The sequence below is a fragment of the Phoenix dactylifera genome, chromosome 17, assembly GCF_051530095.1.
Source record: "Phoenix dactylifera cultivar Ajwa chromosome 17, Ajwa_hap1_PhDact_Kaust_v1.1, whole genome shotgun sequence".
Taxonomy (NCBI): Eukaryota; Viridiplantae; Streptophyta; class Magnoliopsida; order Arecales; family Arecaceae; genus Phoenix; species Phoenix dactylifera.
In genome coordinates, this window is record NC_143206.1 from 2,709,640 (window position 1) to 2,726,775 (window position 17,136).

The window sequence follows — 17,136 nt, forward strand, 5'->3', positions numbered from 1 at the left end:
TCAATACCTTAAATTGTATTTACTATTATTATAGATTAGAAATTTATACGTTGTATAAATTACATTGTTTATTATTTTTTGGGGAAGATATATTCCAACATTGGTAGAGCTGCTCGAGCATTACAGACTGTTTCTCACACTTCAGGCTTCATGAGTTATGCGAGGCGTAGAGCTGAATTCGTAAGTTTTTTTGAAACTCTTTAAGTTTATCTTAAATTGTTCTATGATATAGCATGTATACTTTTGAAATATACTTTTTGTTGCAAATGGATGACAATGGGAGGGAGCCTAGTAGGGTGGAGTTTTATAAAATGACTCACACCCACCGAGATGGCAGCTTTGTTCGGAAGGAGCAAGAGATATAGTTGTATGTATTCATCTTTGACTTGTACAACAATTTTTTTTTTGTTTTATTATTGGCATACATTAATTTGACCTTTTCTTTTGAGAGATATAGGATAGGGCAACAAATCTTATTTCAGAGTACGTCAGAGAGTCATCATCATCCGACGCGACCAGTCATATTGAAGTTCATGTGCTCGCTGAATTGATGGGTCCAGAGCATTATGGTCGAGTGAGGAGTTACGGAGTTGGAGTTACCCCCACTCAGTTGTCTTCAGTGGGCATGTATACAAAAAATACCGGAAAAGGTAATAACACTGTAGAAGTTCGTCATCTTCAAGCAACTATTAAAGAGCTGAAGCAGAACCAAGAAAATTTGCAGTCTCAGCTTGCGAATATTTCATCCATGTTACAACGATTTCTCCCTTCTCAGGTAAATAACTATATATATTTGAATACTTTACATATTATCAATTATGATATATGAGTTAATGTATCACATTATTCCTAACTTCTAAGGTTTCTCTTTTTTTTTTTGTAGATTCCTGATATTTCAAACGCTCGTAGAGATGATGATGATGGAACTGAATCCCGGCCCTAATGCCTTCTAGACTATTTTTTATGAAGTTTGATATGTATATGTTTTTTATTTTTCAAAGTACATTGTAATTCTAAACTTATTATGTAAATTTAATCAGATATGACAATATTCATATTTCGAATGATCTGAATGTTTGTATCAATATAATACAAGTTCATATTGTTATAATGTGTGTTTCATAATATGAATTGGTATTTTTATTTTTTAAAAAATACAATTTCTGATGCTTTTAAGCGTAGGTAAAAAACGTTGTGGCACAACCCCGGCACACCTATGCCGATGCTTCAAACACTTACATTAGCGTCGGCAAAAACAGGATTTACTGACGCTTTGAAGCGTCGAGAATTACCGACACTTTAAAGCGTCGGAGAAAACCAGGAGGAAAACCGTGAGGAATTTATCCGTCGGGTATTTGCCGACGCTTTATAAGCTTTGGCAAATCCCTGTTTTTGCCACTCCGGTATCGCCGATTTGGCGACGCTTCGCTTTGTGTCGACGGAACTTTAGCCGACGCGTATAAGCGTCGCTAAAGATCGAAAAAAGCGCTGGGATAGGTTGGTTTTCCTATAGTGTAATAACTTAATTTTGCAACAGTTTCATGAATCAAACATAATAATCTAACAATGACTTTGAATCTTACATATTCAATCACCTCCCATAAATAATATCTAATTTTTATTGATCAATTCAATTATGCACAAAACCTAAAAATTAGGTGAGAATTCCCCAATAATTCTATCAGCCCAAATCCTCTCTCTCAATATGGCATTTCAAATCATCTTATTATGCACGCTTGTATTATAGAATTATGCATGCATTTAATCACATGATAAGCATACTAAAATATCTATTTTCATTAATTGCCTCAAACTGCATAAATTGCATGACAATCATCCCAAATAATTATTACATATATAGCACAATATTCCAGAGAGATAAGCATGTTATATATGATGAAAAGACATATTTTCCCAATTTTTAGAAATTAAATATGACAAAAAATATGCAAATATCACGTCATTCATTATAACAGATCACTATTCTCTCAGTTGCCTGATAATTTACCTGATATTAGAAAAATTAAAAAAAAAATCATCTCTATTGGAGTTAGAATGATTTCTTTAGAATTTTGTAAAGTGAAATTTATGAAAACTAGGACATGACACACCAGTTGACAAATAACTTAAGCCCTGTGGTTCATCCAGTCACAGCTTGCCACCTCTGGTTTTGTGATTTTCTTGAGTACGTTCTCAGTATCATGGATGCATTGGAATTTTCCCTTAGGACTTGGAGGGGAAAAGTCCTGCACCTTCTGCCCTATATCCATCTCTCTAGGGCTGGTTGGAACTGGAATTGAACCCTCAAACCTTGCCCAAGTGACAAAATGTGATAACGATCCAGGAAAGTACTGGATGGCCTTGGAGGTAGGAGATTGGGTCCCTTTTTTTCCCCTGTGCCGTAGGGTGATGTTATATATTGGCCCGGATTAAAAGTTATCAAACGATTTTTACCAGATAGAATTCTCCCAGCCCATTGCCTAACTTTTTCAAAGGCAAACCATTAACTGCTTTATCAGAGTATGCTTCTTTTATTCTTTTACTTTTTTTTAAAAAAATTGTCAGACCGAGTTAAGTACAGACAATCTGCGAGTACCTTACTGATATCAGACCACCTTGATTTGTCCAATCCTTAAATGTTAATCTTCACCTGCTCCATCAGATCCGAATCCAATTTTGAAGTGTTTCCAACTAGTTATGAGAGAAAAAATTGAAGGTCCTGCAGAAAAAGCATAAGTTGAAGGATGATCTTCATTTGAATATCAACAGACGGTTTAGCAGAGACGACCATCTGTGCAATTATCAGAAGTGATGTTTATTTAGCTTGACTACTAAGGACACTGCTTCAGCTTCCGTTCTCATGAAAGGACGTGGTTTGGAGTGCATCTGATTCTCATAAGTCAGGGTGTGGGATCAAGTTGGGATGATTTGATTGATTATGGAGGGTAGGCTCAGTTCTAATAGAAACACCAAGGGAACAAACGGGAAAGGTCCATTACTGTAGTCACAAAAATTTGTGACAATGACTCGCATAGTTTCCACTTAGGTTTAGTTTGTGGTCTAACTTCCAGCCGCAAAGTAGAACTCCAGTCCCGTTTTAAACATCCAAATGGAGTTGATGGTCACTGCACTATTTCTATGTGCAAAAGTGCAGCAACCATCTTTAAATTCCAACAATGATTCTCATCAGCTGCCTGTACATGACGTGCTACTCCATGCAACAGGGCACGGTGCTTTGCTAATTCCGGAAATTTCATCATAAACTCTGCTGACACATGTTAATTACCAGCAGTGCGACACCATCAAATCAATTAGATTAACTAAATTAATGCAAAATAAATTGTACTTGAACAGATAATAACATTACAAAAATCTCCAAATTTAGGCCAGCAAAGCTATTTGTTGATAATGGCCCTATCAAAGGATCATTTAGCAACTCTTCCTTCGAAACTATTGTTCAAGAACTCGTCTCAGAAAAGGAAAAGATAGAGGTCTCATATAACTCTGAAGAACCACCAATGACATTAAAATGGAAGCTTTACAAGGCAGGCCATGCCTTATATTGATCTGCTGAAAATGCTCTTCTTCAAAAGCGACATTTAAAGGTAAAAGCAACCAGGGATACAACATTAGCATCTCTTTTACTAAAAAACTGGTACATTGCCATGCGGATAGGCAACAGAACCAGGGTTATTACCAGCAACACCAGGTTGATTTGCTTCCACATAGCCTTGGGCAGTGAGATTTGAAATTATTCCAGGTGGACCTGAATAACCAGTTGGATTAGCAAAATTATAGGAGCCTCCATTGCCGAATCCAGGTGCTGTACCCGTTGGCCCATTTGGAAGAGGTCGCTTGCTACCTCGAGAGACATTATTTGGTGAACGCAATTCACCCTCTCCATGAGCAAAGTGACACCTATCACCAAACTTACAGCCCTCGGCAGTGTTGAACCTGTTGCAGAGCTTTGTTTTGTAGCCATTAACCATGACACTTGGATCTCCTACTGGACATGTTGCTTTCTTCTGCAGGGCAGAAGCCAATGCAGCAGAGAGTGAGATCACAGGGGCTAGACCCAAAGAGCTGAGGCCCCCAGGTACATAATGTAGGAAGTGGCAAGATTCACCAAAAGGGCACCCAGATGTACTGCAAAAAAGGGACACATTATGCTAAAACAAAACCGATATATTAGGATCTTAGTTTAAGAGAAATACCTGACTTACAATACATGCAATCTGTTGACAATTAAAAAGATGCGTGAACTCCAACACTCCAAGCACTTACTTTTTTCTTTATTATAACAACAAATTAATCAAATCGTGTATGTGCATGAAGAGCAATATATATATTTTTGAACAAAGTTTATGTAAGAAGTATAACTGCATAGAAATTTAGCAGATAATTTTCCAGGGTACAAAATACAGTTTTTTTTACTTTATTTCTACTCAAAGCTTTTTAATTTCTACTTGAAAGGACACTGATGATCCACAGACAGCATTTTCCATTTGAAGTAGAAGACAAAAGGCGACCTACCAGTGAAATTCCTTTCTCGGTAGCAATGCTCTACATCGGACAAATGGCTCCAAGAACATTCAAGTTGCTAGTTTTGACTCTATCAAATAACTGTTAGGTTATCTGGCATGTGCCTTCTCTATGAGAGTAAATAGTGAAAATAGGTAAGCTCACCTGAAAAATTTCATGCAAGGCTTTGGCTTCCCTGCAGAAGAGAAGGATTGCTGCCCAACATATTTGCCATCTGCCATAAAAGAACAAAATGTCAATTTACTAAAGTTACATTAAGTATAAGGTAAGGTTGCTCCATTATGATCTTGGTGTCATAGGTTCAAATCACAGACATAGCCTCTCCACACATGGGGACAATACTGCATATAGATAACCCTCTCCAAACCCCACAGTGGTGAGAGCCTCGTATGCTGGGATGCTTATTTTCTTAATAAACTTGCATCAAGTGAGCCCCGTATCGAGAGGATGCTAAATGTCACTTAATTTTAGAAGTGAGAATCATAATAGCTAATAACTAAGTAAAGAAAACTTGGGATATAGAATGATGCAATCAAATGCCTTAAAACCTCTAAGTTATACATACCTGCCAATAGAACATATATGTAACTAAAAATGCAAGCTGTATTAAGCTATCAAGCTCTCCTATCCAAAAGAATCCAAGATTTCCCTAAGTTCCATCTTACCATCAATGACAACCATCAAGATAGTATCTGATTATGATTTTGAATAAGTTGAACATTTTAATCCATATTGACACACATGAAAGGTCTAAAGAAATTTGGCCTCACACAAAGGTTCTGAGAAAAGGCTTTTCATCTCTAGAGCTTTAGGTAAGCGTAAATTCCTTTACACCTCCTGTCATTTGGGTTCTGTAATAGTTGTACCCATGAACATTTAGCTGGCTTTGTGCAGCAACCTGACACTCAACAAGTTATGCATTTTGCATAGCAAAGAGGGAACTTTTAGTTTATCCTTAATGATCTACAAAGTTATTTCTTCCAAGTACCATTCATGATCCCAATAGAACTTTACATAAGCCTCTAATATTAAATTAGTGTCAATGAGATAAAACAAAAGGGATGAAACATTGCTTCAAGATTCATGGAAGTATAAGGATCTCTGAATGTGGTGCGCGACGAGGCATTCCGAGATCAACCATATGTTATTGAAAGTATGATATACCATTCTCTCCTCGCATTGCATAAAGCCCTGATTAAGCAATCCTTTCCTTCAACTGAAAGATAACAAATATCCAGGTTTTCCAATAGATGGATTATCAATATCATTGGACGGTGACAAAAGAAATAATTTTGAGCATAAAGGCACAAAGGATACAAAGAAGATGAGAAGTTAACTGTAGACAAAACATAATAATGCTTATAATTCCTATGCCACAGCTTGTGATGCATAAAAATGTCGATAGCAAATTCAAGATGGGGACCATGCAAGCTGCAGACACTGAGAACCTCTAATTCACCCAAGAACCTCTGCCATTAACAATTGTCAGCTATCAGCCACCTAAACAATTTCATCGAGAAATTGCAAGAGCTTGGTCCTTTCGTGATTCTAAAGGGAGAGAGAGGGAAGAGCAGATGAAATAAGAATAGAGCACCAAGACCGATATTAATCCAATTTCCTCCACCTGTTAAAAGTCATTCTAGAAAGCACAAAAAAATTAAAAAGAAAACAATAGGCAAAGCATTCAATCATATTAATCAAATTCTTGCATGTTGTCTTCAAATCATAAAAAAGACAAAAGAGTTCCTGCATTTAAAAAAAAGAAAGAATGGCTAACAAAATAAATATGGCTTCATCATGCTTTTATTGAAAAATCTTCTTATAGAAAATCAAAAGCTTATCAAACTGCTGCTAGTTTCCTCTGATATTAACAATTATCCTGATCATCTGGATCCTTCAACAAGAGGTGCAAAATGATCAAATGCTAGTCAAGACATCTGCCTACCTATGATCTGACTTAATCTCATGCTGCAAAAAGTACTCAATCTCTCTTGGACCTCTTAAAAACCAACTTCACCTGCTACTCCATGACTCAGTTCAGCTGTCCTTGCATTCTTGAAGAACAGCTCATCTGTTTAAACATTAAATTATCTCATGCTGACATCGTGCTTCACCATGTTCGTTTTGTCCTACCCTTTGAGCCGTCACACATTCCAATGAAGTGTCTTCATGATGAATTTTTTCTTCCCCCACTTGCTTCCTAGTAGTTATTTTCTGAAAGTGTAGTAATTCTACCGTCATATTTTATTTCATAGCATTTAATTCTCAAAGTTCCTTAGTGCTTGTCCCTGTTTTGCCATCACATTCCCTTCCCTAATCACTATTTAATAAAGGTTCTCCATTCTTTTTACTACTTCATACATTTACAACCATTTTTTTCATGCAAAATCTTTTTCAACTCATTAAAAAATCACCATTCTTGGTGTTAGACTGCAATGAGATACCAAAGAGGAGCATGGCTAATTGATTGCCATTATCATAATGGGACAGAGGTGCCCCTCCCCATCAATCCAGCAACATGAACCATTCCTACTAAAGGAAATGACTTTTGATGACCCTAATAGTACATAATAACAGCTTGAATGCAGAATGTAGTCTTAATTATTAGAGATCCCATATTTCTCAAGACTCTGAACCATGGAATGCTGTACCGGCCCGGTCCTAGACCGATACCGGAACCATAAGAAAACCGGTATTTTCCGGTTTTCTAGCCATACTGGCCGGTACGGAGCCCGTACCGGTCGGTACCGGCCGATACCGCTTGATACCGGCCTCGTACCTAAGAACCACAACGCCTCGCGCTGTGGTTTTTGAAACCACCGCGTACTGGCCGGTATGTACCGGACCGGTACCGTACCGGTCCGGCCGGCCACCGGTACGCCGACCGGTACCGGTACGGCGGACCTTGCTCTGGACCAATGCTCAACATCCTTGCTCAACCATCCGCAAAAGTTTTATTAGACTCATACTTGTGATCATTAATTCAACTACACTTTAAAGTCTGCCGAGCCGATACCGAAATCCATATCGGTCGGCGAATGGGTTAGTACGGTACGTACTAACACACGGTACCATTGGACGTGCCAGTTCCGTACCAGCACGCCCATTGATCGCATCAAAACTTAAATAAATTGACACTAAATTTTGCTGGAGAGTAGCTTACATGCCCCTAAATACTCTTCTAATTTCATATTTTTTTAATTTTATTTTTAATATTTTTTTCTTTTTTTATTTTTGAAAATATATTTTTAATTTTTAAAAATTATATATAATCAAAAAATTAAAAATTATATCATCTTGTAGATCATCTATAGATCTACAACATATAATAAAATCAATCCTAAATCAAAAATTTAGGTATGATCTCCCATTATTTTGCAAATTTCGAGCTATTGTTTCAAGCCCCCAAAAAAACTAAGGAAATGAGATAGGGGAGAAGAAGCACACCTTATTTAGGCTTGGATCTTCCTTCAATCGTGCTGAATCGGTGTGATTTTCGCCAGGAGGAGAAGGGCAAAAGTTGGAGAGCCTTCTAAGGATGTTGGGAAGGCCTTTAATCAGCAAACAAAGAAAAGGAAAGGGGTTCGGTTCAGAACCGAACAGTTCGCACCGAGTTCGAATGTAAGTCATATATACTCAGAATTAGCATGTGCAAGATCTAAACTCTTATAATAGTAAAATGGACTGAGAGATAGGATAATTTCAAATAAAGACAAATTCAAAGGTTGGGCCCCATAAAGCAACTTGAACTAATTCGCTCTGCAAAGACTGTAGACTAATTGATAAGTTGTCACCAAGACATTTTTCATATCATTTAAAGAAAATATGAAAGTGCATCCTTTGACTTGAAGAAACCTCACTAGATTGGAGGGAGAAATGTGGCAACCTGCCATAAATTAGCATTCTTCAGAAAAGGCCTTCAGTGACTAGGTTGGCCCTATAGCTTGATTACAAACCTACATAGAAATTTATATGTCCTACTCTGCTCCTTGTCTTATATCAATATTGTCCAATTAATTTTCATAACTAAGAACTCTTAAAATGTTCTGACCATGGTCCGCCATACCGGGTCCGGTAGGCATACCAATCGCCAACTGGACCAGTACGGTTTCGGTTCGTATCGGAACCGGGCGGTACGAATCGGCCAGCTCTTCTCCGCCGGAGCTGGGGAAGAAGAGGAGAGAGAGCATGGGGAAGAGAGGAAAAGAGAAGACCTGTGGCCGCCATCAAAGAGCCGCGGAGGGGCGGCGGAGCCCAGCGGGAGGCGGAGGAACCCGCGGCTCTCCGATGGCGGCCACAGGTCTCCTCCCTCCCTCTCTTCCCCATGCTCTCTCTCCTTCTCTTCATCTCCGACACAGAACCAGCCCGTATCGGTTTCCATGGCTCCGGTGTACCGATAGCTGGCCGGACCGGTTCGTACCGGCCCGTACTGGCCATACCTTGGTTCTAACCTTATGTCCTGTCAAGTTAGAGCGGCCCTCTAAGATGTCGCATTGGTGTATTGACAACAAGAGACTTCGACTATAAAAGGTATGGCAAACCTTGTAGAAGACAATACACTAGAACATTAAAATCACCTTAAGTAACAAGATCGAGTCATCTTCCACAAGTCCAATGGCCTTAATCCCCCTATTAATACATTGACCTCCTTAAGTTACTCACCCAACAACAGTTTTCATCAACCTCACCTACTAGCCCATTAAATGGCTACGAAAGCAAAAGGATCTAACACTATGTTTATAGATCAAATTGGTCATCCTAATTTTTGTCAAAATAGCTTTAATGATGAAATTAAAAATTCTAATATGAAAAGCTTTCAAAAACCAAAGTACACCAGAGTTTGAAATTGTGTATCTCCATTTTCATTTCTTATCCTCGTCTGCACGCATCAAAGCATGTATTTTGCTCACATAAATGAAGAAATATAGCAGAGATATATATGTCACACCTTACTTTGGATGTGCACTTCCAAAAAGGCGCAAAGAACCACATGAAGTCAAATAAATTATTAATATAACCACCCTCAACCAGCACATGGTCCCTTAAATAGTTCCTCTATCCCTTAAAGGCAAAAAATATAACGCATAAAATTCCCTCGAGGAAAATAGGGACATTGCTTGAACAAAGTCTCAATCCCCCGAAACCCCAACCCCTGCCAAACTAAAAAAGAAAAGAAGCAAACTTATTTCTAAACAAAATTCAAAGGAATAGATTAGCACATGCCAACAAACAACAAAAAATGATTAGGTATTTAGGTTAGCAAAATTTACATTACTTCTAGATATTCATCCATCCCAAAACATCCCAAAATGAAGCATCCCATATTTACTTAGCTGTCATTACCCTAATGGCATGATAAGCTTTCTATTTGAGCACCATAATATAACCATAATATAATATTCTCAACATTAACAGCACAAGACTGAATTTCTAGAAATAATCTATATTCATTGAAAGTAGCAAGGCCTCCCCACCCAGCCCTACAACTCCTTTATCTCTTAATCCATAATACTAGATGGATCCATTAGTTGCATAGCTTGGTTGTATAACACCTTATTTGAAATTTTTTGAATTATGCACAAGCTACAAAGTACTACACTAGGATTCAACAACGAAAGTTTTGAGATGACTAGAGAATGATTTAGTCAAACCTAAATATCAGGACACGCATCACAACTATTTTGTTTTATTTTTATTGGGTAAAGATAATGATTGATTTTTAAAATATTTACTATAGTTCTTAGCTTGCTACTTTTTGTTTCCTTTCTGATAAGGTTTGTAATTCAATTTTCATTTATAAAAAGAAAAATCCAGAGTAAATGCCTCCAATCAAGAGCCACAGAAATGCAAGCTGAAGACCTCCCAGAAGTAGTTTCTTCCTCTTTTTCTTTTCTCTTTTTTAAAAGGGTACAACTACTGTGCAGCAAACAAAGGACTGAATACACAACTACATATCAAAGAATTGAAAGCAGGTAGAGAGTCTAAACATGCAAAGATAAATGGGTAATTAGCACAATGACCAGCTCTCACAAACATTCTTGGATTTGTTTGAGAATAAATGAGAGATTAATCTGTACTCAGTTGACAATGGAAATCATTTTTCAATAAAAATCCCTCAAATACCACAAGCAACATTTTTTGGTGGGCAGGTCTTTCAGCAACCCTAAAATTGAAAAATAGAAGGCATCTCCATGAATGAAATTGTGGTTTCGCATGATATTGGTAATCTTGTTATGAATTGAGGAGAGAACCAAAGATGACCTATACATATTGATGGGATATTGCAGAAAAGTTTTTCCATTAATTAATTGTAGGAAAGAGATTATAAGAAAATCTCTTGCATTATACAATATCAAGCCCTAAATATTCTTATGTGTCTTATCTACACATATGAGAGAGTTTTAATTTGAGAATATTCTTTCCTAGATTATATCAGTCAAATATTCTTCCAAAATTATCCTTAAAACTTTATTTTTATTTATATATTCCATATATAAATCCTCCTCGAATTTAGATGTTTGCATCGATCCTGATTTATCTCCCAATTCTTTCACACACTCAATTCTTGAGCATGTTCCCCACCTCACACGCCCTTTCACATGCCCCCCTTCTCTCTCTCTCCCCCCTCTCCCCCCGCAATTGGCCCCCTCACTCTTCCCTCCCAACCTAACCCACTCCCTCTCTCTCTCTCCCTCCTCCCTCTCTCTCATTCCACATGCCCCTCTCTCTCTCAATCCCCTTTCTTATCTCTTCTCTCCCTTAGTCCACCACCTTCCCTCTCTCTATTTTTTTTTGGTAAAAAGCGGCAATTCATATAGCTCTAACGTGAGTACATCCTGCCAAGTCAGAAGAAAGTAAAAAGTACAAAGAGGGCGGAAGCTTAACTGTGAGCATCCACAAGAACTCCCCTGAATGACGAGCAACATAGGAGGCAACCCAGTCTGCTGCCCTGTTTGCCTTCCGAAAAACATGAGCTACCTGGTGCACACCCCACTCCACTACCAGCCTCCGTGTCTCACGAATAAGTGGATGTCCATCTCCATACCTATCCGCGCCCCGAATTCACTCGATCACCATAGATGAGTCCCTCTCGATGTACACCCGCTCGTCACCGAACACCCGCCTCGCATATGATATCCCCTCCCAGGCTGCTCGAAGCTCTGCCCCAGCTACGGTAAGGCCTGGCGTGCGTCTACCCCCTGCTGCAACCAGACTGCCATGGTGGTCTCTGATCACAAATCCAACACCTCCGGACCTTCCATCTTCCGACACGCTACCATCGAAGTTCACCTTGAGAAAACTAGGAGGTGGGGGTACCCAAGAAACGAGAGCGAACCTGGGCGCTGTAACAGCGAAGCGAGTACCCCAGATGTCCCCAGCCATCCCAAGAGAATACATAGCAGCGCATGATGCCACCTCCTCGGCCTGAAGCACTGCTCTAACTGCTACCCACCTCGGAGACGCCCTTCTCCCCTCAAACACGCCTGCATTCCTGTCCAACTAAATATGGTAAGCCAGATATGCTTTAAGTACCCCTGCCTCAACAGATCTAGGGGTCCGACATGAGTCTCTCAGCAACTGCAGCAGATCCTGTACCAACACCACCGACTGGGGGAGAGGGACTGGTGACCTCCTCCATATCTTCCTGGCCCTGGAATACTGCAGAAGGGCATGCTTAATAATCTCCTCAGAGTCCGTACACACCTCACAGCGCAGAGGGATCCGCAAGCCCCGCCTAACTAGCACACTCCTAGTGGGAAGGCAACCCCAAGCCACCTTTCAGAAGAAGAGCGCCACCCGCGGATGAATCCGCATCCTTCAAATCCATCCTCCCTTAATCTGCCGCACTGGCTCCTCTCTGAACAAAAACTGTAGATCCCTCGCACGCACCTGCAATCGCCCCGTCGACGCCCACACTAACCCGTCAGGCTCCCCCTGAAAAGGCACCGGTAGAGCCAAAACCATCTCCGCTAAGTGCTTCCCAAACACCTCCCGAATCAACCCCTCCCTCCATCGACCCTCCTCTGCAACCATCAGATCACTAACCGTGTGACCCACCAGTCGACCCGAGTCCACCATGGTTAGCAGATGACTGAGCGGCTGCGCAGTCACCCAACAATCCTCCAACACATCAATGGACTGGCCATCACCGATGGCCCATCTAATCTCTGGAAGGACCACCGTAGCTCTAGCACACATCTTCCTCCACAGTGGTGAGTGGCGGCGGCCAGCCCTCGCTCCAGGCACCAACACCCCATACTTCGCCCTCATCAACGAGGACCACAAACAGTCGGGCTCCAGTAGAAATCTCGCGACGTGCCGGGCTGCTAACACCTCCCTCCTCTCCAACAAAGACTGCACCCCCAAACCCCTAGCCTGGTAGGCTGGCACACCACCGCCCAAGCTAACATATGAATACCTCCCCTGCCTCCATGCCTTCCCCAGATGAAGTTTCTGAATAGCTGCTCAAGAAACCTCAAAACCGACACCGGGATGAAGGAATTGGAGAGTAAGTAAATAGGAATCGAAGAGAGAACTGACCGAACCATGGTGATCCTGCCCATCATAGACAGTGAATGCATCTGCCAGCCCTCCAACATCCACCTGATGCTGAGCTCAAGAGGAGAGCAGTCCCTGCCACGCAACCGCCGACCTGAGATCGGGACTTCCAGGTATCTCATAGTGCCCTCCTGCTCGCCCACCCCCAAAATCTCCAGTATAGAATGCCTCACCTCCTGTCTGGTCTTCGGACTAAAACAAATAGCTGACTTCGAAAAGTTGACCCGCTGCCCTGATGCTACACTATAGTCCCGAAGAATCCTGCAAATAACTTGGGCATCCTGCCGTGACGACCGAGCTAACAACAAGCAATCATCAGCAAAAAGTAGATGGGATATCAGGTTAGCTCCCACTGCCGGCCTGTAAGCCTCCAACTCTATGCTATCGTACATGTGCAAAGAAAACACTTTCTTACCTTTTACATTCATTTATCTTTTGAATTTCCTTTTATTATCTTTAATTAGTTTATTAACTTTTAGATATGATTTTATTTTTATTTTCTAACTATTTATGTTTGATATAATTCAACAATTCATAGTCATATTTTTACATTTTAGTTCTTTTCGAACTTGCATTGCATGTGCCTGAATTGCTAGTAGAGATAAAATGTGTAGAATACATATCATATATATGTTAAAGTGGGGTTATCTGAATATCAATGTCATCAAGGTGCTCTTCTTGCATGAATATGTTGTACAACACACATTTTGTTTGGTAACAAAGAGAATGCATCAGTTTGTTGCCACCTCATATTAAATGATACAGTTGATGAAAGTTGAGTAAAACCTACCTGAACCTGCCTAGAAAGAACCAACTGGTGGTATATCTGGTCTTGTTTCAATTGTCAATGAGGGCAAGGATTTTTAGTACTAGATGCATGCTAGTCTATACAGGTCGTATTGAGTTGTATAAAAGGTGCTAACATGCCCCACAAGATCTGCACCTCTATCTTGCTGTCCTAACATCAAAAGCAGGTATTTTGTGTGGATATAGTATCATAACCTACCAGTTCATACTAGTCACAATGTAATAACACGGGTAGAGGTACTGATACTTTACACCTTTAAGAGAATATATTTGGACCTCTAGCTAAATGGTAATGTGGCCTTGTTCACATTATTAATGAAAATATATATGGATCCTTGGCCAAGTGGTATATGTGACTCAGGGATATCATTGGCCTCATTAAGTTGACCAGAAGCATGTACGCAGCATCATGTGCATTAGCACTGGAGATTTATGTGACCTTGAGGGTATAACTGAACCTTTGGAAGACAATGTGAAGCTATATGATTAGAGTTCTGAAATTCAAAATGTTTTTGGTCATTTCATAATATCTCACTCCTTATTAAAGAAATTTTTTTTTGGTAATATCACAAACCATAACCAGATAGTTCCATTGAACTCTTCTTCAACTTTTGAATAGGTATTAGATTTATCATTTGAATATCTTATGTGAATTATCTGAGCTTTCTTCTAGATTAACGTTTTCTAAACATTTCATGACATCTGATGTTCTGAAAATCAGAATATGAGGCTGTATATGCAAAGGCAGTCCATAGAATATACTGCATATTGGTTATATAGTAACCATATGTGCTAAGCAACATGTTGGGCAATGTGGGCAATCTGTGGCCTTGGCATGCAAGCCATGTGATATAGGGCAAGTTTAAACAGGTCATGGTGGGTTTAAGCAAGTCAGAGTGGGTCACATGCAAGTTCAAGCAGAAGTATAGAGATAGAAGTATTAAGTGAGGTTGTGTATATTAAATTTTATTATCTAAATTTTACTAATTCTACTTTTTGAAAAAAATCTATGCTTATATATTTTATTTATTTAAATTTTATTAATATTTGAAAATGTGACCTGTATATGCTCCCACAAATTCGCCCTGCATATCTTATAGGCGGTGACCTAATATGTGCATACCCCAGCCTTATTTAAATTTTAATTTCGATATTTCACTATAAAATGGATTAGATGACTTTCATTTGAATAATTAAAAGATAATTTGATTTTCCTTACGTTTTAAAGGTTCTCTGATTTCAAGAAAAATTCATTAAACATAGTTGAAGTTTACTTGCTGAGATGCATAGTTCACTTCATCTATTATACAATCTTTTCGGCTTGATAAACAATGGTTCTAGGGGACCCTTCAAAGTATAAAGACTCTATGTTCTAAAGTTGTTTTCAGTTCTGGTGATTGTTGAAGTCAAATAGGCATTATAGTAATTTGTATGTTTGAAGATAATGTTTATGTGAAATACCAAATATATTAAGGAAGAGCTTAGTGAAGGAAATAACAATAAAGCTTGAATATCAGAGATTTTGCCACGATGTCAGAAGAAAAAGAGGTGACATATAGTGCCAATTCATCAAAAGAAGGCCCTTTGGATGCTGAATTTCCTCAAGGAAAAGTCAAATATAGTAAACTTCGACGACAGTAGATCAGTGGATGGTGTGACTGGAAGGGTTGGATTTGTGATTAGGGACCACCTTGGTAGGATGATAGCAACAGGAGGGCAGCGCACGCCAAGGTTTACAATAGTCGGGGCAGAGCTGCGGGCAGCCTGGAAGGGTATATCCTATGCAAGGCAGGTACTTGGTGTTGAGCGGGTGTACCTCGAGGGAGACTCGTCTATGGTGATCGATTGGATCCGGAGGGCGGATAGGTATGATGATGGTCATCCCCTTATTCGGGAGAATCGCAGGATGGCTCAGATGATGGGCGAATTTCAGGTAGCACACGTGTTTAGGGAGGCAAACAGGGCAGTAGACTGGATCGCCTCCTTTATCGCTCGGCATTCCAGAGATTTTCTTTGGACGTCTGCATCAGACGTTCCTCCTTTGTATTTTTAACTTTCTCGTGATTTGGCAGGATATACTCACGCTAGAGTTATATGAAATGAGTAGCCGCTTTTACCAAAATTAAAAAAAAAAGAAGTCAAATATAGTCTCAAATGCAGTCCCCTTCAAATTAATGTGATTAAGTAAGAAAAAAATAAAAAAAACCTAAATAAAATAAGTTCTCAGATCTAATATTCATATATTTTGCTATATATTAGAAGCAAAGAGTAGCTTCTTGAACAAATAGAAGAGATAAAGAATCAAAGAAACCGGTAGAGGTAGAGAAAGCCGAGCCGGAGAAAAAAGGAGGAATACACGAGGCTGGTGCCTCTTTCTAATTTTTTCTGAAAACCAACTATGATAAAATCATGAGTTGCTTTCATGGTCTGTCGTAGCGATTCCCCTCCTTAGGCCAGCTATTCTTCCTAGACAGCCCTTAAAGCAATTTTAACAACTAATGACTTAAGCCATATAAAGAATTAAAGAAAAACAACAAATAAGGAAATATTTCCATATTCCTAACTGCAAAAATGCTGCCCAGATAATATAAATTCCTAATCAACTTAGGACTCTAAGGCTGTGTTTGGTAGTGGAATAAGAGAGTAAAATTTAATTAACCCAATAATTCCACCCTTTTTCAGTCAAACGCACAATGGAGCACTTAAATAAAACCACTTTTTCTGAAGAGAAAAAATGATATATTTTCAAAATGTTGGTACACAACATTTTGCCCTCCATACAAATTTACCCCACTTAATCCAGGATTCAACAGGTAGCGTGGAGTAATTTGTTTTCGGAGTAAAGAGGAGAAGCAAGTTAAACCATTTACTCCAAGTTAACTTATTCCACTTACAAATGCAGCCTTAATCATATCTTCAAGTATCTAATATCTGATCTTCTGGGTCCCATATACTGAACCATTCAGAACTGTCATGGGCTTTCTTTAGGGCCTAGCGAGAACTGATTCTTGTCCATCTTACTTGGGTAGGCCAGGCCTATTTTGGGCTGTACCAAAGTCAAAGAAGTTGGGAAGCTTGCTCCTCAAGATCTTGCAGAACTTAAAGAACAAGCTCACCCACAAGATCCACCAATATTTGAAGAAATTGTCACATCAAATAAATCAGTGTTGATACCATTTATGCCTAACAATATGATATCTTGGCAGGCAAAATTAATATGCAAACTAA

At 39.4% G+C, this 17,136-nt stretch overlaps 1 protein-coding gene across 1 annotated transcript in view; it reads right to left on the reverse strand.

The window, feature by feature from the left end:
* Positions 1-3,311: 3,311 nt before the first annotated feature.
* LOC120107961 (zinc finger CCCH domain-containing protein 36-like) overlaps positions 3,312-17,136 on the reverse strand; it is a 46,805-nt gene continuing 32,980 nt past the window's right edge. The window contains exons 2-3 of the mRNA XM_039121487.3: positions 4,687-4,756; positions 3,312-4,146 (exon numbers count right to left, since the gene is read on the reverse strand). Of these exons, the coding sequence (XP_038977415.3) occupies positions 3,645-4,146; positions 4,687-4,756 (572 nt within the window). The 3' untranslated portion in view covers positions 3,312-3,644. The remainder of the gene's footprint in view (positions 4,147-4,686; positions 4,757-17,136) is intronic.